Here is a 26,629-nt window from a genome sequence, read left to right on the forward strand (position 1 = left end):
ATTCTTTTTCAACATTTGGTCTCAAAAATAAAAAGGAACCATGATGATGTGATGTCCTTTTCCACCAAATGGATGGCACCAGACCTTTGTGGAACATTTGAAATGCCCAGCTGGGCAATTGCAAAGCACAGTTATTTCTGGAGAGTCGTGGTACGGAACTGGCTGATTGCTTAGAACAGAGCATATGGTAATTTAGCGGTCGGACTAGAGCTGCAATTTGGCTATATGGGACCCACTACCAATTATAATTTTTTCCATACAGATATCTTTTTAGTTTCAAGGTGTTGTGATACGCTGGAGTTCTCTCATTAAAGAGAGAAAACTCTGTATTTCTCTGTGATTTGTTGGGATGAAAACTGTTTTGCTTTAGTTATTCCATGTTCCTGCAACTTATAATGTAGATTGCCTAGTGAGTTCATAGGGAGTTTGAATGGGAAAGAAAGAGAGGGAATGAGTTTTTTGCAAATACATCTTCATTTGTAGATTCTCAATTACGGTAATTAAAATAACAAAAGCATTGATGTAAACTTAGTGACAAATGATGGAAGCCACTAGCGTTTTATTAGTAAAGCAGAGATAGAATTTGACCTACAGCAGTATAAAAACAGGAAGAGAAAAGGTAATGCTTCGTTCTTGCTGCTGCCTCAAAGTTCAGAATTGTTCTAGAAATGTCAGTGACATTCCTCAGCGATTACTGGTTTCCTTAGTTTGCTGAGACTCCTGCCCAGCCTCCTTGGGGGCAGCACACAGCTTCTGACCTCTCCATATTGTGCCACAGGATACTCCAGTGCTGCAGAAAGATGGGATCACAGGATAATTTAGGTTGGAAGGGAACTTTGGAGGTCACTCTGGTCTGGCATCTGCTCAAATTGTCACCAGCTGGATCAGGCTGAACAGGGCCTGCCCAGTGGACTTCTGGATTTCTCCAAGGGTGGAAATCTCATAACCACCATAGAAAACCTCCTCCATTCATTTAGGGAAACCTTAAAAAAACCTATTAAAAAAACCCATGGTATTTTGGGTTCTTAGACTGCAATTCCACTGCAATAAGGGGTATCAGTGGGATATTGAAGGTTACTGTTGAACAGCTTCAAAACGAAGTAACACAGAGAAACAAAACTTCCATAAGAATTTCATAGTAAGGTTTTAATTAAATTTGAGTGTTTTTTTGGATTATGAAATACTAAAATGAAACTATTTGACACTTTCTTATTTGGTATGAATACTCCTGAAGGGGGAAAAAAGAAAAGAGGGGGGGGAACCCTTCTCTGGTATTTAAAGTTTTCTTTCTACTTGAGAACATTATATAATATACAGAATATTCCATAATGTCCTCTGAGATGGAAAAAAAAGGAGACACTGTTTTGCACTAATTAGAGCTGCAGTCTTCAGTGCTATCTTTAGTTCTTCAGTTTCTTCAAATGATCTATGTTCTGTTGATTGGTGTGTTGTGTAACCAACTCTCTGCTATCCAGGACCATGGGGAGCAAGACATCCCAGATAACTGGACAACATTGGATGCTGTGGTTGCTCTCAGAAACTCATGAAGTCCACGACAGATTCACCCAACTACAAATAATCACCCTGGGGATTAGGTCTGGCTCAGCAGCAGCTCTGCTGCAGCAGCACTGCTGGAGCTTGGATGGTGTTGCTGATCCTGTTAGCTTGTGCCATGTTACAGTTCTGTTTCTGGATTAAAAAAAGCCTCCCAGGACTAGTGGTGATAATAGATGGCTAAATGCTTCTCCACCATGCTATTTCAAGTCTAAGTCCTGGGAGTTCAGATCAGAGGCATCCAAAGTAGGTCAGCATGGAGTCATTTTGGGTCTGGCAGATTTTTGAGCTCAAGATGGACGTTGAAACAAATAGGCTCTGTAACTCTGCTGGACCTAAAGTGGTTTTGGAAACCATTTAACCACATTCCTGTGGTGCCACATCTAAGCTAATGAACCTCTCCAGAGTTCATTGAACTCAAAGCCAATTTGGGATTATCTATACCCACGGACTGGTAATTTTATTTAATTAATAGAATTAAATCCCTTTAAATTCAGATAAATGAATTCTTAACAAAGGCAAATCACCTAATTGGCTTCACTTATGATTAAGTAATAATTTGCTGATATTCCAAGTGTAAAGGTCAGTCATCTCAAAATCCTGGTGCGAGCCTCTGGGAAGAGATGGAAAATAATAATCCACTATTGCTCTTCTGAAATCTTAACTCTGTGCAATGTATCTTCTGACATGTGCTCAAGTTACTAAAATGTCTCGATTGAGGTGCAAGTATTGTCTGTCGAAGTTTGTCGGACTGACAATCATGTAAAACTGAGATGGTGTTCCCAACCACAGTAGACTAACAGTGGTGGATACAGACTCCAAGGTATTGAGCTTATAACTAAACATGTATTGATGGACTGATGCCCACTGGCATTTTCCAGATCAGGACTGCATTTTCATTACATCTGGGAATTGAATTATGTTGCAAATGATTTTGATGATTGTTGTGTTGTTGGTATTAACAGTGAGTTAGACTTGTTTTTTTGCAAGCTGGGAAAAATTCACAATGAGAAATTCACAATAGAATCATAGAATATCCTGAGTTGGAAAGGACCCATCATTGAGCCCAACTCCTGGCTCCACACAGAGCCAGCCAAGTCAGAGCATGGGACTGAGCGCATCGTCCTGACACTGCTTGAGTTCAGTCAGGCTTGGTGCTTGTTGTTTGACTGAAGCCGCTCAGGGGTTCTGGTAAAGTTGTATCAGTAACTTTAAACTTTCATATAAATAGTCGTGTTATCATTGTGTAAAAAATCCATGAACATACAGTCATGGAACTAACTGGGTATGGATAGGTGTGCAGAAGATGGCTCTTGGAAGCTGTTAACGTGGTTGTGGAGAACTAGGCCTTGACAGAAGGCAGAATAAACCTGTTGTCTTGGAATTCAGGTTTTGAATGTTTAGTTGAGAAGTTGCTCAGAGGTTTTGCCACAAAAGCTTACTTTCAAAAGAGACACTGCAGAGGATGAATTAAATTGAAGAAAAGTAACATTGGTATAACAGTTTCAATTTGTCTTAAGCTTTAGTTCCATTCTTAAGCATGAACACAGCTGTTAAAAGTGTGTGGAGGCAAATCATCGCATTTATTTTAACTTATGTCTTCTGAATACTGAAAACTCATTTTATCTTATTAGTTTGGGCTCTGTAAAGAAACACCTGCTGAAACAATCCAGAGGAGATGAGTGGTTTAAAAAAAAACCCCTATTTCTCACATTGTTTATTCTGCATTTTTTTGTCTTTTGACACGTAAGTAAATTTCTTCCATCATTCTGGAGTTTGAGTTACAATATTCTTTTCTTGCAGTTAGCTTTTACATTTCAGCTCTATTATATGGCTTTACAGCAGCTAGTCCTAAAGAAAATGCAGAAAGTGCTTTGCTTTTGAAAATTAAGCCAGTGAAATTCATTACAACACGTGAGTGTACTGAACCACATAGTACATGCAGAATCCCAACTCTGAGCCAAATCCCGTATCCAAGAAAATTCTCTCTGATTTTGAGACACTATTCAGTGTATAGACAGAGTTACATACAAATGGCATTTCCATATGTCACATTTACCATTACAAGGTCAGCATTTTTGGTGATAATTTTTTTTTAATGAGGTGGAGCATGGCTGTCTGCGTGTGGGAAGACTCGCTTGCTTTTGCCAGCGAAAGCAGGTGGCGTTCTCCCACCAGACACGAGTTTGTTTGGGATGAGTAGCGTAGTGAACTAACCACCCACCAGCCTTCCTCTTCAAACGGGCTGAGAGCCACCTGGACCTGCTCCAAAAGTCTGCACTGATTCAGCACATCTCTGCAGCAGCCAGCAGCAACCCCCTGAATTCAGCAGTCTGGGCTGCTGAGTGCATTGCAGACTCTACCTCACCTTTTTATTCCGATGTCCCATCAAAGTCAAAATCCTGGTGCTTGGGCTGTTACCTATGGCCTGGACCTAGTATAGTGAAATGCTTTGAGATGGAAATAGTGGTGGAGAGCTCTGTTTGCAGGAGTAATGAGCTTTCTAACAGTTACACAGGAGACAGAGCTTATGTGGTTGTGTGTATACCACTGCTGTGAGGATACTCTACATGAGTAGAGAGCTCAAATGTGTACAGCCTGAATTTCAGTGTCTGCAGAGTCACCTGGCTCACTCCAAATTAGAACTAGCAAGAGCTGGAATGGTGGCTGTATGTGTGACTGAGTGGGCTTGATTGAAAGTTGAAGAACTACACTAGTGTGACAACATGGGCGTATCTTTGGGAGACAAGTCCTAGATTACAGCGAATTCCCACATTAGCTGAGAACCTCAATAAACTTTTACCAATGCTTACTGCAAGAAGAAGTCTTCTTCTTTTTCTGTCTTCTCTTACTTGAGCACAGACACTTAAAACTCAAGACGGAGTCAGGGAGGCCACAGCAAGGGAACAAAACAAAATGCTCTCTTTGAAGGCATTTTCTAGAAAGGAGCCAGGAGCCACACTTAAGCGCCTTGCTCCTGGCGAGGCATTTATCATCTTCAGTTTTATCCGAAGATGAGACGGGGCCTCACTCCAGCAAACTACATCTGGAGTTAAGCCCAAGTTATCACTCAAGCAATTATTCATACCCTTCAACATGCTATTGGAAGATGCTCAAATATGGTAATGAAGGTGGTATAAGAATAGTGCCTTATCAAGCTTTAACTTAATTTTTAAAGCTGATTTTTCAAGTATGTGCTGGTGGGAAGGTAGTGGGAAGTTTATGCTCCCTCTTCACTGTTATAAATTATTCTCCTATATGCCTTTCCTTGCTGTATCGTTCTTACCCTGCTTTGGCCGGGGGTTTGGACCCGATGATCTCTCGAGGTCCCTTCCAACCCCTATGATTCTATGATCTGTGGTTAACAGTGTACTTTTTCTTCTCTGAATGCCTCTGAGCCCACAAGAGTCCTTAATGGTTTTCTTCTTTTCCTTTTTTTTTTTTAACCTTTCTCTAAGCTCGAGCTGCACCAGGGAAATGATACTACTTTCTGTGTTTTGTATGCTTTGTGTATCTGTAGGTATGGAGTATTCATTCCAAATCTACTAAAACTGCATGTAGGAAGTTGAAATTTAATTAACAGTAAAGCATCAAATTCAGCACTGATGTAAAGCAAATGAGGTGCATTTCCTAATTTCGGGTGGCACGATACTATGGTTTCTGTGCACTTTCTGCTTGCGCAGCTCCCTGCATTAGCATGGTGCATTGCCCTAAAGAAGTCTTCAGCTTCCCAGGAGCACTTCCAGGGATTGCTGTTTGTTCGTAATTCAAGGAGCAGTTTTGCTTCCTAAGTTGAACAAGTTTGTTTGTGTAATACAGTCTGTAAAGGGGCTGTTGGTTTACACAGACTGCCTGGAAAGCCAAGGCAGCCTTTTAAACCGAACCATCCAGTAGCACAGACTCTGGTGGGATCCATGTGCCACCTTCGTAGGGAGCTTTGTGTTTTGTGGTCTCTCAATACTAAATTTTGTACATCAAAATCTTTTCAGGCTGATGCTCTAACTTAAAAGTTAAAACTCTGCTTTTAATAATGGGCTTCCAAAATTTGGAATTTTGTCCTTAAATAGTGTTTTGCCTTCTTTATGAAAGAAAGTAATTTTTTAAACAACTAGTAATGCTTTGTTTTACAGTATTACGAGATAATGTTATGGTTTTCTTCAACGTTAGGATGACAGGCAGGGGAAAATCATAGCTAAAGAAGAAATGGGGTATTCAGAAGTCTGGAATCGGGCCTCCAGAAATTCATCTGTAGCTTTACTTTACCTTGCTACCTATACATTTCTTTTTTTTAAAGAAGATAAAACAGAAAAATCAACAGTTTTATCTGTGACGTCTCATGCTGTGAATGTTCTGAGTTTATAGTTGAGTATAATTTTGTTTTCATACAGATTTTTGAACATTTACCATACCTGTCTTTTTGTGCCTAATGATGTAGTACATTGAGTTCAACAAAGTGTCTGAAACAAGATTAAAGTTAATTCTTCCTTAACCCAAGGAAAGTAGGGGAACCCTGTGGGGTGTGGAAACACCAAAGTTCTTTTACTGAGCCTTTTATTTTTTTATATTTGACTGTTCTGTAATACCCATTACACTGTAATTATTCACACTTGAGTATTCTGCAATTTCAGAAACTCATTGGAACTGGTTTGGCAGTATCAATGAGATGATGCTTTTCCACAGAAGATTTCTATGCATCTACCATTTTGTGTGTATGCTTCTTTTATGAGTTAGTACTTATTTTGTGGAATTTTGGTATTTATTTGAAGGTAGTTACCCCCAAAACCTTGGGATAAATATTTTCTAACTGTTTTGTAGGTTTTAGTAATTTTCAATCAGTCATCATCCCTCCTAAAAAAATGTTTTAAATTGGTTAGTAAAATTCTTCAGTGTTATTTTAAAACATATGTAGCTTAAAGGAATGTTTTCAGTTTTCTTAATGTCCATGTATTCTGTTAGAACAGAAGTCAATTTCCTTCAATATCTGTAGAAGAATATCTTTAGGTGTATAAAATTCAAACCAAATGCTGATCCTTCGGAATCCCAAGCAGGGTTCTGATTGTATAAAACAGAAAGCTTTCTAAGTAGGTATAATATTTTGCATGTCTATTGTACTTTCATCAGTGTCTCACAAAATCTCCTGCTAGTTTCTGTCAGTTGGTGTAGGCTCTTGTAAAAGTACTGGCAACCTAAATAACCACCTAGTCACTTTTTATCACAATGCAGTGAAGAGGGTATTATAAGATCTATTACAAGACACAGAGAATAGGTTATTCTTTAGTTAAGTGCAAACCTGTGTTTTTATAAAGTAGTGTATCAGGACTAATTGTTGGTTCTAGTAAATGTGTCTGTGTTGTCATGTTGAAGCACTTCCAGTTTCAAGCTCTGCTTCTCCATATACAGCAAGTTGTTCCATGGGCGAGAAGCGAAACTGCTGAACAATTTCCCTTCCTTGATGCCAGTCACAGCAGTGAAAGCTTCAGTTTCTGAACTAGAGCAGGATTTACTGACTTAATGACTGCAGCTGATCTTCCTCACCTCATTGCTGGAAGAGTGCAGTGAAACCTGACTGAAACTAACTCACAGTGGACTGAGAAATCTGTTGCTTGGGAGAGGTATATTCTGTTGAGGAGAGAAAAATGTATACATTTTACATGGGCATTCATTGCAATATGCCTGTATTAGTGACTGTTAAAGTCACTGTAACTTGAGTTTTATTTTGCTTTAGTGAGAGAACAAAGAACTTAGACTTTGTGGCAGACACTTTGAACAGAAGTTGTCTAATGATGTGGGGTTTGTATTTTTCCTGTGAATGTGTTGCTCAGTGTGTTGCTTATACTGCAGAGGGTGTGAGGAAGTTCATTTTATGGGCTCAGTATCTGCACATGTATTCAGATATTCAGTATTTTTTCATAAGAGATTTTTTCTGTAAAACTTGATGAAACAGCTGTCTACTGGTTTTGATCATCTTGTTGCCAAGCTCTAATTACTTGCACATATAATTGTAAAAATTAATGAACAAAACTATGTGAAGGAGGTAATTGGCCTTGATGTTATTGTGGAGTCATAAAAATAAATGAGCTTCAAAATATATTAGTTATTATTTTAGTATTAATTGAATGCTGTTTTCTACTAATGCTAGATCTTTCAAGAAGCACGAATTGCTGGCAGAACTCTGTGTTGAATGAGTGCAAATCCTTATAGAAAATCACAAGTCAGCTGTTCTGGGTTTTCAAGTTTTCCCCCTTTCCCTCAAATCCTTAACAGCATTTGTCCTATAATGAATATTTGGTATATGTGTTAGTTATTATTCAGGAATTATTTGAATTTTTTTTTCCTTTAATAGCTATTATTTGGGTATGATTTGATTAGGTGCTAGTAAGCATTAGCTTAGTCAAGCTGCAGATTTATTAGGTTTTTTCTCAGCTGGTCTATAAACTGGTTACGTGCAGTGGATTGCAGAAGTGTTCAGTTTTGTTCACCTCACGTGTAACTATTCATGATTGTAATTTCCCTGTTCCTCGTAGGGTATAGACTAGGGGGGCTCACAGATCACCCACAACTGGTATTTCTTAGAACACATTTTGTTTATCAATCTGTTGTTATTATTAATGTAGTGGAGCTGGTGTTATTGATACTGTATCCCTGGCATGCTCGCCCAGAGTTCCCTGGCTGGACCATCCATTCGGGGAGGGGGCGGTCCAGCTCTATATGTGGAAATAGAGGGTCATACATCAACCCTCCCAGCATTTTTTGATAGGTGCACAGGTGCACAGGTAGTTCTTCCAGGGCCCCTTGTCTCTTTAGATGTGCGTATATAATCCTGTAGTCTCTGTAAATACTTCCCTCCACTCTTTTGGATGAGGTCTGGGTGGTGGGTGCTAGGATAATTACATCTGGTAGGTGCTAGCCTGTGGTGGTGGCCTTTACCCAGACTGGGCCAGACTGTGTCCCAATTCACCAGTTCTGGTAAATCCAACAGGATTACTGTTAAACATCTCCAGAGTTTATCAGTCCAGAGGAAACTCTTATATTATCTTACCAGCTCACATTGTTCCCCTGTTCACGTTGCTGTTTCTGTGGTAAATGTTCCTCCATCCCACCCGTAGGTGCCTGTAGAACCTTCTCACACAGGCTTACCAGAGGGGTTCAGCATGATGTGATGCCATTCTACTAGTAACTAGTATTGGTAGCCTACCTCATTACTAATTAGCATTTTATTTATCTACATTATTACTTTAGGAATTTATTTAAGTTATCATTTGAATTCATTCCAACATGTGCCTATATCAGCAAGAGTCACAGATAGAAAAACAATGGGTTTGTTTCTGGTAATATGATTAGAAGGCAAAGGCCAGCTAAAATACGAATTTATGATATCCAGCCTTGAGCTTGGCATAAATGTATACATTTAAACCCACAGCTTTTATAAAAGAATCTTTGAGAGCAGATGACTGAAACTGCAAGACTAGGTTTATGAGAATAGTTGGGTTGTTTTTTTTCATTTCTACTTAAAAGTGAAATAGATTAAGTTTTGCTTTTAATGTGTTTCCACAGGTATATCTTGAAAGACTTTTAACTTATGCAGAGATAGATATTTGCCCGGCAAACTGGAAGCGAATTGTACTGGGTGCGATTCTATTGGCATCCAAAGTTTGGGATGACCAGGCAGTGTGGAACGTGGATTACTGCCAGATCCTGAAAGATATCACGGTTGAAGACATGTGAGTGCAGTTTGTTTATCTTTGTCAATGAATGCCAAGATATGCATGTGTGAGGGGGATGGGAAGTTCTCTCATAAATTACATCAAGTTTGTTTATCTGCTTTGTATCTAAATGTGGTGGATGCTGATGGATGGCATGAGGTCTACCTGACAGTTGCTTACACAGAGGACTCTGAATTATTTTTGTTTTCTGGTTGAAGTGTGTTTTACCACTGGATGTTCACACACAGTGATGGTCAGAACAGACCTGCAGAATATTTAAATGCATGACTTGACAAAAAACTCCACATCGATATGCCTGCATGGATTCACTTCAGCAGCATTTACTGTTGGGCTAGTTCTCCATACAGTCAGGAGGCCAACATGTAAGGCAGGAAAAAACCCTGTTGTGATTCTAATCACCTTTAGTTCATTGCCCACTTATTTATTGCCATGATTCAAACTCAGTACTTTGGGGTTTTTTTTCCCTCTGTATCCTGCCAAGTTAATTTCCAGGATGTTAAGAGTCTGCTACTTTAACTTGCAAAGAGAAATTTCCATTTTCCTATTTTTTTATCTGATAGCATTCTTACACGGTGCATATTGTGACAGCACAGAGGGTTGTTACATCTGGCTGGATACTCTGAGCCAATTTGAGACTATATTCCAACAGTCATAAAAGGAACCAGAATAAGAAGATTAACATGGTTGAGATCTTAATGTTTAGAAAAACTGAAACCAACAGTCATTTCGCTAAACAGCGGTGGTGGGGGGTGTTTTTGGTTGGTTGGTGAGCAAGTATTGCATAGATGGGCTGAAGTGGCTGGCGTTTGTATCGCCTCTGCGTTCAGGGCTGAGTCACAAACCACGCACACTTCCTGAGGTGCCCTTACCTGGGCTGGCGTGGATGTGAGGGCTGGAAGGTGCTGGAAGGGCTGAAGGTGGGATTGGTGCTGGGATGGTGCCAGGGGGCTGGATGCCTCTACTGCAGCTCATGCTTTCGGAGTGACTTTTTCAGGTGCACCCCATTTTTTATAAGAACTAATAACAACAAAATTAGTCAGAAGATGCTTTAGTACAGTATGGGTGTGTTTCAGAGCTCTTCCAAGCAGAGCTAAATATCTGTAATGACAAGTGTAGAGACTTATCTCTGCTTTAAGTCGAGTCAGGATTGCAACTACTGGAGAGTCTGTTGTTGATTTTATGGGAGGAAAGAGAAGAGGATGGAGGATTTTTCTAGAAGGAGGGAAGAGGGAAGGAGAGAAATAAATGAGAAGAAATCTTTATACAGTCAGAATGTTTTGTGAATCTCAATTTGCAGTCTCAGAGCAGTGAAAGGCCAAGTCTTTTTGCTAAAGAAGCCCTAATTTACTTTTAGTAGCTCACCATTTGTCAGATTTATGGCTGGTCTAGGAATGATCTGTAAGGGAAAGGTTGAATGTTAGGAGTTAGCTGATTGCTTTAAATTAAGAGTGCTGATATGCTGCTAGATAAAACTTATAAATTGTTGAGTAGCTGTTGTTGCTCAAGTATTAGGAAGGTTATCTCTAAATCTTGTATTAGCAAGCAATTTGTAATAAGGTGGGTCTTTTTTCCCCCAAGTCAAAGTGAGAAACACAAAGCTTACATTGCTGTGGTATGCTGTAGGTACTTGCATTTGTTTCGGAGAAAACTCTGTTTTAAAAATAAAGGTGGGAAGTACCACATAATGCCATTTTGCTATCTGTTTTATAATATGTAAGCTACTTTAGGGATGGTTGCTGATACTTCTTTTCTGATATAACCTGAAGAGGATGAGATTTCCAAAATAAAAGGGGGAATAGGAGCAACAAAAAGCTAGAATCAGGCCCTTCACATTTCTGTGTGTAATGTTATTCCATACAGAATCCTTTGATAATGATTCCTTGACTGTTTTGAATGTTTCCTGAATTATTTTGCTAAGCCTCTTTTTCCTTGATCCTTTTCTCTTGGTATTCAGTGTCAGTAAGGGTCTCCCTCCATTCACTCCTGCTCCAACGCAAATCTGGGAGCTTTTAAAGTACTTCTGAAGCTGGGACATGACCCGACGTCGAGTCGTGAACAGCTTGAAGCAGACTGACAGGATTGACTGTGCTGTGTGACCCTATAAATTGGGAATGGTTATAAATAAAAGTTCTGAAATTGCTGATTCCTAGGGGTTTTGTTGAGGGCAGGTGACGAGGCATATTCTGGTGGTGTGAAAGGAAACAAAAAATGAGGTTATTGTTTTTGACACACACGTGTGCTGCTGTTAGCAGTTGCACTTGAGTGGTATAATGCTGTTACTCACATGGCAGACCCGTGCTTCCATGCTAACATCATCCTTCTTTCTGAACTGCACAAACTCTGATGAGTCCTTGTCCTCAAGTTTGTAGCTGCTTAACTTTTTCTTAAAGATTTTGGGGTTCTCACAAACTGCAATGCCAAAAGCCTTTTGGGATGCTGTGTTCTCTGTATGGTTTGTGATGATCTGCCTCATGGACTTTGTGTTTGGGGGTCCTTGTGATGAATCCTCCAGCAAAGGTTTTGGTGCTTGTTGACCTCATGTTTATGGTCCCACTGCCAGGTTTTTCTGAATTTTTTTTTCCTCCTATCCCTAATGTATTGGATTATTTTTTCTTATTTTTCAGGAGGTTGGGACAGTACAAAATTGTGATTTTCAAGTGTCTAACTCTATGCAAGATGGGGCCTTTCACTGTTTATTATTATTATTATTATTATTATTATTATTATTATTATTATTATTATTATTATTATTATTATTATTATTATTATTATTAAGACAGGAAAATTCTAGGTCAAAATCTTCAACTGCTGTGAATTATCCAGCATGAGAGTATTTTGCAAGACATTATGCAATCCTTTTATAAGTCGCCAGCAATACGCTGAACTGGACCGAAATACTAACAGAGGGCTTGGGGGGACTGAAGTGCAGCATCTATCTGTAGTCATGTATGTAGCATCACCTCGAGTTTCTGTGTGAATTTGGGGAGCAGCCCCAGGAGAGCATATGCTAAAGCAGTCTCATGTGGATGAATCAGGGAGGAAGGATGTGGTAGTTAGTAATATTGCATCAGTATAAAAAGACATTTAAATATAATCTTCTCTGTTTATCGATAGACATCTTAAAATGTTTGGGGTTTATTTTTAATTTGAAATTTTTTAAAGCTAGAATATTCAGCAGTGAGGATTCATGCCAAAGAGACCCATCCAGCTTTTAAATAGTCTTTTAATGTTAATTAATATTCATCATTATATTAACATAGAATTTCAGCAGAGATGGAGTGGAGGTAAGGAAAGACAATGATTATGAGGTAAAAGTGATGCAAGAGTAAACATTGAGAAGAAAAATAATTCAGTACTCTTTATCCTCCAGATCCTTCCTCTTCCACTGCCAACTGCCTGCACGTTCTTTGCACACTTACACTGCAGCCAAAACATAGCTGAAATACCGTATCCTAGTCAGTCAATACCTGCTCATAACAGCTGTGCCGTCCCTATGCTCTTCAGCAAACGTGCAGCTTTTACTACGCTTTATAGTTCTCTTACTTTGAAATCCCTGTTCTGAATACATCATATGCCCTTGCATAAGTATTAGTATGATCTCTAGATACCAGAACATTTATGAAAATTTCCAGTCGTTAATTGTGTTGATTTACTTATTTCTTAACATACATTGTAATGTACTGGACTGGGTAATAATGCATTGCTATACCAACGTTTTCATTGCGTGGGAGCTTAAATAGGACCTCTGTTCTATCAGGTATTTTGACAGGTCTGGGTTAGGTACTGAAAAACAAATGATCACTGCTGTGAATTTTGATTGCACGTCCTGGAGAAAAATCACTTCGTTCTGTTCATAAAGACAAGGAGACAGTATGCTGTAAAATCCACGTTTCCCATGACTAGTTTTAAATGATTGATTATAAAAGGCTGAAGAAAGTAAATAAGTTCTTAAGTAATTTGGGTCTTGGTGTATTTTGCAGCATTTCTGAGAGATGTCTGACAAATTCAGGGCACGTCTGCCATCTGTGTGTGCATAGCTGTGCGAGCAGACCCACCTAGTGGAACTGCAGCAGAAACTACAAGAGGTTATTTTTCCTGCTAGCTTTTCCTTCCACATTGTATTAGCTAAACTGATAAAGGTGCCCTTCCACAATCCAAGAAGGGTTTGATTTGCATTGCAGTAGCAGCTTCAAGGTGCTGCATCTTTCATATCCCTTGCTGGTGTAGGTATGTTGATAAACTTGGTTGACTAGATGAAAACTCAGGCTAGGATAATTGTGTCTGGCAAGAATAAGAAATTAACTTGGTTTATACCATTTGCAATTTAAAGAAAATTGCATTCAGAATGCACAGTCTGAAATATGTTTTTGCATTTGTCGTCTCTCTACAGGAATGAGCTGGAACGACAGTTTCTTGAGCTGTTGCAGTTCAATATTAATGTTCCCTCCAGTGTTTATGCCAAGTATTATTTTGATTTGCGTTCCCTGGCAGAAGCAAATAACCTGAGTTTTCCTTTGGAGCCCCTCAGCAGGGACAGGGCATATAAACTTGAGGTAAGATGCTTTCATTTTAGATTTAAGTTTAATATATAGGGGGATTTTGAGTTTGTGTTACTTCTCCCATCTCTTCCCAAATATTCCCATGAGATATTAGAATATCATGTACCCAAATTTTCATAACTGTTTTGTTTGTGCATTGTGTATTCATGGATGTTGGGCCAGCATTTTGACCTGATTTGCTTCATACCTTGTCTTGCTTTCCATTTCTTTTTCAGTTCCAGTTGTCTGAACTGGTCTTGTGAAAGTACCCAAAACTTCTACTATGAGCCCATTCACTGTCTGGCTTTGTCTGTTCAATTGGTTTCATAAAATTGATTATCCACCTTAAAGGACAGAATATTAACAAGTATTGCTGAAAATAACTCTTCCATGTGCTTGTTATCTGCTACTGCTCCACATCACATGGCTCCCAGTCTGTTATCGCCCATGATGTTTTTCTCAGTAATGAGAAAATGAGTACATGTCCTAAGCATTCATGATTTAGTCACTAATAAGACCTGGATGGTCTGAGCCTGTGAAATGCAGGGCACTGTGAATTCCCACAGACACAGGAAGAATTTAAAGTCATCATTCAGTTGTGGGCGCTTTGCAAGGCAGGAATTTTTCTTTTTCCTGAGCTTTCTGATAGGAATTTTTTTAAATGAAGGGATTATTGCATGTGCATGGTACACATTTCATTACTAACTTTGAAATTTGCCATTAGATGCTAACTGCTTTTAACATGCATGTCTTTAATTATATACCAGCTTCGCTCTGGAGGTTGTTTGCCTATGGGTTGGAGTGAACTTTGTGGGTTCTGAAGCTCCGAGTGCTCCTGTAAAGCAGGCAGGCAGTACTGCACACGTTTTTGTGGGGGTAAATGGTGTGTGGGAAGATTAATTGACTTGTTTGTGACTGTAGTGGGAATGGAAAGTGGTGGAGAAAGAATCAAAGCAGATTCCACTAAAGTTGCATTTCTCATTCTTTCTAATTATTCTTTCTCAAATTTGCAGATAGCTCTAGTAAGAATGCAGCTTAATTCTATGTATGGAGTGTGATGCAAATTTGCATCGGATTTTGTTTCTACTGAAGAGCAAAAAGCCAAATATTCGTTTGGATTATAATCTTAACTGAAAAGAGCTATTTTGCTAAGTGATTAGATGGTGGGTCTTGATAATGAGTGCTGTTGTATATATAAAAATTGACTGAATTACTTTTTAAAGAGGGTTAATACACAGTGTTTCCCAACAGTGTCAGTCTGCATCACACTCAATGTATGACAGTAGGTTACAAATGAAGGTAGTGGCGATAGCTCCTAAAACCTTAGAAGAAAATAGGAAATTACTGTAAATACCCAGAGAAAACAGGTGGATCTGCTGTACTAACTAAAAAGAAGGTATATTAAAAAAGAAATAATGGAATATTATTTCAATAAATCTGTATTATTAAAAAGTTTCCCATGTGGGGATGTTTGCTGCTGCTGGCAGAAGTTGGCTGTAAAATAACCCTGTTAGCTAAAGAGGATGTCTTGAGAGAAGAGGATGAGTATCTGCTGTGAGACCAACTTGCTCTACCAGCTCCTCGCCTCTGTTCTGTGCCAGAAGGGAGGGAACCTGATGGGAACTGTCTTGTTCCCTGGCAGTACTTGGTTGTCATTAGTGTGCCCTTGAAACTAGTTGACAGTGTAATTTATAGCCTAGTTCCTTGAGCACAGTTAAGCATTTAGCTTGCCAAGAGTTATCAAAATGCATTTGCAGCACTTTTCTAGGTCTCTCATGTGCTCTTCAGCCCTGAGTTCTCTGTTTTTAAAACAGTTACCTGGATTGTCAAGTGCAGTAGAGATGTAGTACTGTGGTGCTTTAACCCCAGCTGGTAACTGAGCCCCAGGCAGCGGCCCACTTGCACACAGCCCTCTCCAAGGAGGTGGTTGGAAAAAACCCAGACTCTTGCATTGATATAAAGACAGTTTAATGGGATAACAAAGGACAAGAAGAATAACAACAACAATAATAATAATGATACAAGTGATGCACAAATGCAGTTGCTCACCACATGCAGAAAAAAGTAAACCTGATGCCCAAGCTGTTTCTAAGTAGCAGTCCTGACTCCCAGCTCACTTCTGGGCCATGATGCTCTGTGGAAGGAATATCCCTTTAGTCAGCTGTGTCAGCTGTCCTGGCTGTGCTCTCCCAGCTTCTCGTGCACCTGGCAGGACCTGAGAAGCTGGACTCCATGTAGACACAAAAACTGCCAAGCAACAACTAAAACATTAGTGTGTAATTGATATTATTCTCATTCTAAACCCAAATCACAGCACTATACCAGCTACTACAAATAAAATTAACTCTATCTCAGCCAAAACCAGGAAAGTATCACACAGATTGTGATGGTTTTGGTACTGAGAGAAAAGCTGCAGTCTGTGGTGAAAGACAACAGATTCATAGCGAAGGTAGATATGCTGTGGAAGGATTTCCCTTGTCTGGTAAACTTGAAAGGGCCTTGCTTAGTCCTAAGTTTTGAAACAATTTACTGATGTTTGATATCTCAATAGGTCTTGCATAGAAAAATGGTTTTATTATAACAGGTTTTTGCTACTTCTGTGTTTTGAGCTACTTGATCTTTCTAAAGCAGGATACTAGATCTGGCATGGCAGAATCTGCATTACTGTTTCTACAAATATCATGAGGTTGACATACCTGTGATTGAAAAAAATAAAAGAAAGGCTAGCAGATACTGCTCCTCAGCAAATGGAAATGCTGGACAAGATCCATCAGCTTAGAGGTCTCACAAGAGGTTATAGTACATGTTAAAAATAACAATGCTTTCTGGAGCATCTGCAGTGGATTTTTTTCCTTATTTAATGTTTCTACAGTTGATATTTAAGAAGCAGCTTTGTCTGTTAAATGACTAAATTCAAGTAAGTTTTTCTTACTTTTCATCACCCTCTGGCTTAAAAGTGGTCTGAATTTGTTATACCAGTCAACCTAGTAGCCAGAAACCATTTTCACAACCCCCCTTTCTGCCCCACTGCCCCCATTGTATGGAATCATGGAAGCTAAAAATGGCAAATAATGTTTCATTGCATCATCCAGTCTTGTCCACCTGCCAATGCTGTTTGTTCCAGTGAGCATATGTGGTAGTGTTTCCTCTTTTCCTTTTAATTACACTGAATGCCAAGGCTTCCTTTGCTTTCAAGGCTTTCTTTGAATCTCCTGAGAGCTATTTTTTAATACGGGAGACTTTTCTGCCAAGAAGGCTGTTGGATATGCAACCTTAATCCACTACTCTGTAATTTCCTACCTTTGCACCTGTTTTTTCTCCCATGTAGTAAGCTAAATCTGAGTCAGATTCTGCTTTTGGGTAAGCCCACAAGATGTGCCTACCCTATTTCTGCTTGTCATCCTTGCAGTGTGCTCGTTTCAAGGCTAGATTTTGTAAGAGCATTCATTAGTGCACTCCCAGCGTAACTGACTGTATGTTGTCTGAGCTTTTTATTGTTCAGATAGTGCTAGCACACAGAGTTCAAACCCTTTCAACTACATGCTGTATTTTCTTGACCCTGAAGAGGTGCAGTCCCATAGATCAAACAGACAAAAAAAGAGGAGGAAAAATATATGTTCCAAGTAGAGAATATATCACCCCAGCTTCCCCCTGTCACAGTGATTGATTGCAACCCTGCATGCTTTGCATGTCCAGAACCCACTTAGCCAAGAAAGGAAGGGAGAGCAAAACTCCCCTACTCTTTTGTCAGGAATAACCCAATTCTTTTCTTTCTCCAAGAATTAAGGAGAACCCCCATCATCACAACTTCTCGTGGTTCTACTGATTTTATTTTTTTTCTTTCCTTATACATAATCCTTCCAGACCCAGCGCTGCCTGTCCCAGATGAGTTCTCTCCAGTTTGTCCAGTTTTTGGGGGTGTTGCAGCACCCGCTGTCGTGTGGCTTTGTGTATTCCCAGCACTGAAGCCACAGCCAGGCCCGCTGCTTTCCTGCCCTGCACAAACATATGCACACAGCTAAAATTGCCTCTTTCCCTGCTCCTTTCTCCTCACCAACCCCCTTCACCCATGACAAAGTCCCACCTAAGGTCATGTTATTCAGCAGAGGACAACAGAAGAGTATATAAGTATGCATTTCTCTAGCTGATTACAGGTATTGCAGTCACATCCAACAAAATCCACGTGATTGAGTAGTGTTGCTGGTTTCAAGAATGTTTTGATTTCCTATGAGAAATGGTCCCTTGCAACTGTCAAAAATTGGTTTCGTTCTCCAGCAATAAAAGCAAAGAAACTATCCCATGACAGGAAGGTGTTTGTAAGCTTTTTGGATTTATTTTATATGAAGGACAGTAATAAATATTTACAATTTTCTGGTTTTGTCTTGTTTCCCCACGTGCTATGCTAAAGTTGACTCACTGCCTTCCCAAATAGGCTTGAAATGTCAATTTTGTAAATTATTTGCAAATGAAGAGGCGACATTAGATAGAGGATTGCTTCAAGCAGCGGTCCTTGTGTTCTTATCCATATGATTAATCACCACAGACTAGAGATGCCAAATATCAAGTGCTGCTTCCAAGCAAAATTTCATTTTGTCTGACCAAGTGCCAGAACAGAAATTTTCCTGTGAAACAGACAATTGTGAAGCAATTACCTCCTCTGGCTGTTCGATGCCTAAGGTAATAGCCTGGTTTGGCAGCTGAAAGAAGCTGAGCCTCCACCTCAGTATACCTGTTTGCCAAACTGTGTCTTGCCACGTTATTCCATGATTAAACTCTTTTCATCTGTTGGATTTTAAATCTGATGGAATTGCATGAACTTTCTTAGTCCATTAAAAAAAAACCAAACCACTCATTAAGCAGTTTTAAGTGAGTTAAGTTACAGTCTGCAAAGCAACAGGAATATTTCTGTTATTTTATTCTGTTCTCTTCACGTGCACCAAGAAGGAAAACTGTGTTCAATAATGCTCTTAAAAGAAGGAAATTCTGTTTCCAACTGAAAAGTAGCAACTTGTTTCTTGTGGATGGTGGCAGTGCTTGTATTATTTTGGGGTTTTTTTTGGGGGGGGGTGGGGGGGGGGTTGGTGAATCTTTTATTAAGTTAACTGTGTTTGGTTTTTTGGCTGGCTTGACTGAAGCAGTAGGTGAACTTACTCTCAGATGCATAAATTGTTTGCTTCTGTCATCCCTGCCTCTGGTCTTTGCAGGACTATTAAAATTAGAGGACCCTTCACTGCTGCAACTTGGGCTGTAAAAGTAAAGATCAAGAAAGAGAAAGATGTTCAGTGGAGTCAGGCCATTTATTTGTATTGCCTCCTGATGTAATCAAACGGCTGTTTTGCTTGTATGGTACTTTTTATTAAGCGTCCCATCTTAAGGCACCACTTCAAAGTATTCCTGAATATATAAAAAAATACTAGGTTAATTCATCTTATTTTTTAACTTGACCTTGAGTACTCTCAACGTCAGCTCTGTAAGCAAAACAGGATGAATGTTCTGCCAGACCATTAGTCAGTGGAGAAAAACGTAATTACTACAAGGCTTTTTCACCCGTTATGTGCTATGTATGGGTTACTGTATAGCAGTGGGCTAGGATTGTCAGCTACCTGGGTGAGATGGGATGGTTAATGTGTTTTAAAAAAAAGGCTTGGAATACGCTCCCTGAGTCCTTCAGAAGCAGCTGTGGTGTCCAATGAAATGTCAGTGTGTTTCTTTGAAGATTAATGACATGAGAAAGAGGATTTGGGGAACAACTCTTCACTCTTTTGATTAAAGAAATTACTTCTGTCATTCTACCTATTCATAGGAATCTGCTTTTATCTTTATTTTACCTGCACAGCTCTGGTGAGCACAACTGAGGCTTTTTTTGTTCTTTTGCCTTTCAGGCCATTTCCCGCTTGTGTGAAGATAAATACAAGGACTTCAGGAAAGTCACAAAGAAACGGTCAGTCAGTGCTGACAATCTGACTGTGGTTAGATGGTCTCCCGCTATTATCTCCTAACAGAGGAGACTGGAATATTCCCACGGACGTACTGTTTCATCCATCCATTTTTTGGGGGGTGGGCTGGGGGGGCGAGGGGGCTAAAGAAAAAAAAAAAACAAAACAAAGACTTTTGATTTTTTTATTTTTAAATCTGTCAAGCTGCCTTTACAGTGCCTCCCCATTGTGTAGCACACGAGTACAATACCGAGTGGAAGGAGAAACGGAGAATTCGGTGTTCGAGAGAGAAGATGGACAATGTTTTTTTTCTCACTTTCGCTAACAGCTTTACCCTTTTCATGAGGAAACAGCAAATCAGGTGCTTGCAAGAAGAAACAATAAAATGCAGTAGAGGCAGAAAAACATTTAAGAACTGTGCCATTTTCGAATACGCTGTACTCATGAAAAGAAATGGCAGCATGAAAACAAACCATGTAGTCAGATGACTGTGCACTAGAGGAATGAAGTTGGGAGAGTTCCATCCTAAAGGTTTCTCTTAATATCTCTTTTTTTTTATTGTTATTATTATTATTTGTTGTTTGTTGCATTCCTCATTGCTGCTCCCCAGGATAAATTCTTCCCCTTGCACAGCAGCAAATACAAAGTCTGTATTTACAGTAGCACAAGCCCCTGAATAAATAGCATTGGGTTTTTTCACTGCACTTTTTTCTGTAAGCTGTTTTATTAGCATTATTCTTCATAATTATTATGCATATGCTATATTTCTTGTATGCCTTTTATTGTATTACAAAAGAGAGAACTTGACCATAGTGCTGAACCAAAAGTGTGTACAGGGATCAGAAGATCTTCGTAATTTCATGATGTGTTTTATTTATAGTATACTGGGGTGCGTGTGCCTTCCTGAGTTCTTGGAATCATTTATTTTTCCTTAATATAAAGATACAGTTATTAAAGTGTTCAAATGACGATGATAAGACTTGGGCCAAATCTCTGAAATTTGCAACAGATCTTGTGATCCTTTTTGCAGATTTTCATAGCATTAGAACTTTAGCAGAGTTCATTTTGAGGGAGATTCGTTTTCTTTTTACTTTTTTTTTTTTTGTATGGCCTGACCAGTTCATTCCTTCACCTCCAGGTCCATCGTTGCAAGCAATATTCTCAATTTTTATACCTTTACTTTAAATCAAAGTGAATCTGTTTGTATAAAATAAAAAATCATTAAAAAAAAAAGTTGTTCCAGTGAGAAGACCTGTAGAAGAGCAGAATGGAAATCCTAACAAGGTATATGTCACAAATAGATTTGATTTTGAAGCTAAAATACAAACCCTTGTGTTTTTCAGCCTAGGTGCTTATAGAAATTAAAAGTAAGTGAACTGTGAACGTCATTTTCAACTCTGATTATTAAGCTCTGCTCTTGTTGTTACTAGTTCCCTCTTACTGTCGTTGTTGCCCCCTTGGAATTTGTAAGAACCTTTTATGGAAAATAACTTGTCAGTATATTTCCTTTAATGCCCCAGGGTGATTCCTTCCCCCCTCCCCCCCGCCCCCCTTTTTCTTTTTTTTTTTGCACAGTTTAGAAAGATCCAGGCAAAACCTCCTGGTTCCTGAAATCCTTTCTGTGTGACTATCACTGAAACGATCGGCAGCAGACGTCCCTGATTTATGCACTACTGTGGTAAACCCGAACGATTCTGTATTTGTTTTATTAAGCCCTATGGGCTTGTAGCAAACCTAGGGGCCCAGAGATGCACACTTGACTTCCAGTGCGATGCTAATCGGATGCCTCCGGGCAGAGAGGCACTGGCAGGACTGAAGTAATAATACCAAACAGTTTTCTGTTAACTTTCTAATGTGATTTGCGTAGTTTGAGACATGAAGGTTTTGTCCCTAAATTCTCCTGATGTCCTTTGGGCCTTGAAAATAATCTGATTCTCATCACTTCTTGTTGTGCCAATGCATCAGAACTGTGAGTATCCAAGTCCATTTTTCCCTTGAACATGGAATGTAAAGGAATGTGTTTGTAACAATATGAATGCAAATTACAGCATTTGAAACCTCTTTACAGATAGTATCAAAAGGAACATTTTCAGAGCATTTGAGGTTCATCTATTATAAGCATAAATTTAGGCTTTAAAATATGTGAAATATTTTGATTTATCAACACTTTGCTAAACTATTTTCCATTTAACTTGATATCAGGAATATTGGTTTTATCCATTTCTGGGTGATAGAGATACGAACTTTGGATTATGTAAAGATCTCAATGCATCTACTATAATTTTTGTGAAGTTTATTAAACTAAAGATTGTATAGTCTATTTATTGTATGTACATACAGTCTGATACTTTAAAAAGTGGATTCCGTAAAACCTGGCTCAGTCTTGTTTAGACTATTGAATATCGTTTTAGCCTTGTGCACTGGACTCTACCTCTGTATAGGAGAATTTTCCATATTCTTAATTAGTACTGATTCTGTGATTAACTTGGTTATGTTTCTTGCACTAAGAATTAAAAAAGAAAATCTGCTGTAAGTGTGGATTTTTTCTTTAAGTTTTGCCATATGAATTCTCTCCGTTTAGACAGATGTTTCTTTCCCTCATGGTTATAGAGTAATTCTTTGCTTTTTCTTCTGATTTGTTCCAGGGTTGCCAAAAAATACAATACCTGTCAGTAAATCATAATGAGTGTCTTTTGTTTGCAAGGTATTCTATGCCATGTAATTAAAAATGAATTATTATTTAGGATTATGTTGTGTTTAGGGTAGTTTTTTACATTACTGTATGGAAAATGCCATTGCAAGGTTAGAGAAGCACCCGGGGTATGAGAGAGAGGAAGAGAATCAAGTACTGTTTTAATTAACAGCACAGATACGTTGTGGTTTTCATTTCAGAACCTGAAACTAAATTTGCTGTAAATGTGTTCGGGACTAAGGTTTGCATTATTGCTTTGGTCACCAGCTCAGAAGCAAAAAAGTGTAGGAGATGTAATAAACCTGTCCCTTCAAGCATCGCTGTCTTAATGAATTATTTTTGTACGTTGAGCCAGTTGGCCATTCGTTTGGTGATTTCTGCATTGGTGGTTGGATGAATGTTTGAAAAAGGTGTCTTGTAAGGGGTTTTATTCATACAGCCTTCTGCAGCCCAGAGGCGTTTTCCTAATTCTTCTTTCCACCTGCAGACTTCTTTATACTTTGGGTTTTGTTTCTATTTAATTTTAACATGTAACCTTCTGTTCTTTGGGACCAGGAGCAGTGGAGTCACGCGACAGTGCAAAAAGAGGGGAAAAAGTCAAAGCACCTTTTCCACCTTCCCCAGACCCTGACAGTCTTTCGAATGATACGTGTTTTCTGTTGCTAAAAACGTACAAAACCCTGTCCCATCGCAGGGTAACAGTATCCTTTTCAGTATTTGTATTTTTTATTTATTCTTTTTGGGAGAGAGAGATCAGCACACACAGCTTAGTTTCCCTTAGCTTATTTAGCTTAGTTCTTATGTAAACACAAAACATGATGGAAGAACTGTTTATTTACATTTACGAAGTCTTAGTTCAGACTTTGTTTTTTTAACACCTCTCTCTCTGTTTCTGGGCTTTCCTGATGCCAGAAACCTTAGATGCAACCTAAAGATGAGAAGTAGCAAAAGCCTCATCCATCAGAAAAGGGTGATGGTGTATTGGTGGCAGATGACAAAGTGACATCTGGTAATGTTGGCTGTATATAAAAATAGCAGTATGTGGGAGGGGGCAGCGGAATTGAAAGGGCAGAACCAGAAAAAAACCAAAGCCTCGACAGCTGAAGCAACAAATTATTTACAGTTGTCCTTTGTTGGTAGTGAACGTTGCATTTTCCAGTGACGTGTTTAAGCTGCTAACTGAAGTGCTGCACGACCACCGCAGACACATTCTGCTCTCTGCTGCTCTGCGGTCAGGGAATCCGCTCGGCCCAACTTCTAGCACTTCCCTTGCTTCTGTTCCAAACACAGTTCTGTAGTCAGAATTAGTCAGGTTTTTTACTTGAACTGACAGTTGTTGAAATTGTCTGGCTCCCTCCACAGTGGAGCACCCACGTGGTGTCCCTAACAGCTTCTGAGACAGCAGCTCAAATGCAAATCCCTGTGAATGTAACCTAGATGTGTACAGAACTGTTACAACCTACACCCAAAGCACATGGAGTGTCTTTTCTCTATTTCTCTTCAACTGAACTTGAGGAAATTACAGAACTGATGTTTGGGTTGTGTAGAATAGAGGTGACAGAAGAAATGTAGTGACCACTTAGAGGAGAGGCTTTAAAAAAAGGAAAGAATATTTAGAAGAAAAGCTCCTGATCATAAGGAAACAAAAAGCAGCAGCAGACAGAGATTATGATGCCAAAAATGATTGGTTCATGGTGAGTATGAACCTGCTTCTCTGGGTCCTCTTATGAGAAGCCACAAAAAGTGACTGGTGAATCCCAGAACCACAGCTTGGAATTGACTTGAATGCATTAGCACAAAAAGCCATGCTTGAGTTGTCTTCAGTTGCCTGGGCTTGGTCATCAGGCTATTCCCAGTAAGGAAAGAAGCAACAGGATGGCAGATTGAAGAAAGTCAGGTGGCAGAGCAGTACAACTGGACTCTGTTTCTTGTGTTCCTTTTGTGGTGGTTTGTCTGATGTAATTTTACGTGGGGAAAAGAAAAAGGATGATGTTCTTTCATGCCTTGCACACCAAGTGTCATGTGTTTCAGCATTATCAGTGGAGACTTTGAACTGTTGTAGCAGGAGATCCTCTTTGGTGATGATATGCTAAGGAAGCTTCTTGGTGTGATGATAGCTGACAGTATATCTGTTTCCTGTATGAGTTGTCCACATACCCTGTAAAGAGCTTGTAAAGCTCACTGAAGGCCCTGGACAGTGTCTTTTGTGAAGATGTCAATGGTCTCTTCAGATTGACGGCAACAAATACCAACAAAAAGTCAAAAATTGTTATTTGTGAAACACAGTGTCACAAGGGACTTATACAATTGACCTCGTGTACTTACAAAATTGAACTTCAGACCTTCTCTTTGTGCCTCTGATGCTTGGACTGGGGCAATGTGGTAACTACTGCAGTAAAAGCTAGAAAATCTCTGCTGGTCCCTTTGAAGTCAGTGACAGTGAAGCACATCCTGGGAAGGGAGATGAAGACTTATGTGATGCAAAGGCCTTGCTAACCAGGCATTGGAGTGAGGCACCTCCTTCACGTAAGACATTCTGCAGCACGCTTAAGTCTAGAGTGAATTCTTCTCTTACCTGTATGTTTTCTTGCTTCACTGCCTCTGGGTTTTTATTCCACTTCACTGTAGATGATTCTCAATGATTCTCTATGGAAACAGTATCTCGGGAACTGGCAGCTGTGACACACTTGCTGCTTTACGTTTAAACAGTACAGATCATCCTGTGACCACATATGTTCATGTATTTTGGGCAAGCTAAGTGTTCTCCTGTGGGAAAAGGAGAGGCCAAAAAGGTGGGAATTGGTGTGCTTGAAGGGCTAAAAGGCAGAATTAGGTTTTAAAATAAACCAGGAAGACAGGCAAATCTATTTGTAACTTGTGTGGTGTTAGTACCGAAAGGCATTGATTATACTTCAAGTAGCATGATGATGTCAGATTTCTTGGCGAAGGAGTTTGAGGGGGGATTGTCTCCCTTCAGTGGGGCAGATTATGCAGATGGCATTGCTGTAGATCCAGCAGAAAGACCAGGTTGAACTGAGCAAAAGGCACAGAAGCAACACGTGAAATACACCAAATAATTTTGACTATCGTGCGTTAGAACTGCAGTGCCATCTCAGTGTTGGTATGCAGTCCAGCAGTGGGGGAAGGTATCGGTGGTCACCTACCTTACTTAAATAATTAGATCCTCTTCCTTTTGCTGCCTTACAGGTCACCCTGTGTATGCAAAAACTTAGTATGCTTTATCAAGTATCAGAATAGAATAAAAAAGACTTGGAGGCAGACTTTCAAAAAATGAACATAGAAGAGGTCCTGTTATGAACAAAAGCTACTAGAGGTAATTTGGCAGTGCAGTGGGGCTTTACCAGTGTGAACATTGTGTAAAGAGAGTCTCCTGCTTGTGACACCTCCCAGTAACAACCGGGTAACTTTGGAAGTCACAGAGTGCGAGGGCAAGAAGAATTGCAGACATATATCTCCATCATTCCCCCAAAAGCCCTTTGCTGTAGTTACAGTAACTGAATTGTGATCAGAGATCACAATTATATTTTGTATTCTGTATGTTGTGCAAAGTGACTAAGGTGAAAACGGTTTAAATATCCCCATCGTCCCCAGAACTCGAAACATCCAATATTTAACTTCTCAGTGCCAACAAGTATGCCCCTTACATTCTGTCACAGGAGTGAGTTCACAGGCTGAATGTGTCATTTAATGGTGCTTCATTGGGTAGCAATTCTAAATCTGACCTCTCAAAAACCAGAGGACCAGTTCTGGTACCATAGGAAAACAGCTGGTTACATCCTCAATATTTTTTGAGGACTGTCAGGTAAAGTGATCTTCCAGATCTGCTTGGGCTTATGGCTTTGGATCAATGATTCCTTCAGCTAAAGAGAAATAAACACAGCAGAGTATAGAGCAGCAGTCTTGACTTCATCTAGAGAAATGCTGGTCGTGTCACCCTGACACTGAGCTTCAGCGAACAAAGGACTGGCCCGATTTTCTGCGTCCCTGGTTAATAGCAAATCTACTTCTGAATCTCAGTGAAAGCATTGTCAGTGTTTCTGACCTGTGAGAAATCTGGACTGTGAAATCATTGCCATTCTGGTACATCAGAAAGGCATTTCTGGTTCTGCTCTGCTGCTGGCATGTGGCAGAGCAAAGTTGTTCTGCTCCTCAAGCATGCAGGGA

The 26,629-nt window shown here is 39.5% G+C and overlaps 1 protein-coding gene across 3 annotated transcripts in view; it reads left to right on the top strand.

The window, feature by feature from the left end:
* Positions 1 to 19,852, top strand: part of CCNY (cyclin Y) — a 117,400-nt gene extending 97,548 nt beyond the window's left edge. For all 3 annotated transcript variants that reach the window (XM_084260041.1, XM_084260042.1, XM_084260043.1), the window contains 3 exons: positions 9,109 to 9,275; positions 13,669 to 13,831; positions 19,699 to 19,852. In XM_084260041.1, the coding sequence (XP_084116167.1) occupies positions 9,109 to 9,275; positions 13,669 to 13,831; positions 19,699 to 19,815 (447 nt within the window). In that variant the 3' untranslated portion in view covers positions 19,816 to 19,852. The remainder of the gene's footprint in view (positions 1 to 9,108; positions 9,276 to 13,668; positions 13,832 to 19,698) is intronic.
* Positions 19,853 to 26,629: the final 6,777 nt, after the last annotated feature.

This window comes from Gallinula chloropus, assembly GCF_964237585.1.
Source record: "Gallinula chloropus genome assembly, chromosome: 2".
Classification (NCBI taxonomy): Eukaryota; Metazoa; Chordata; class Aves; order Gruiformes; family Rallidae; genus Gallinula; species Gallinula chloropus.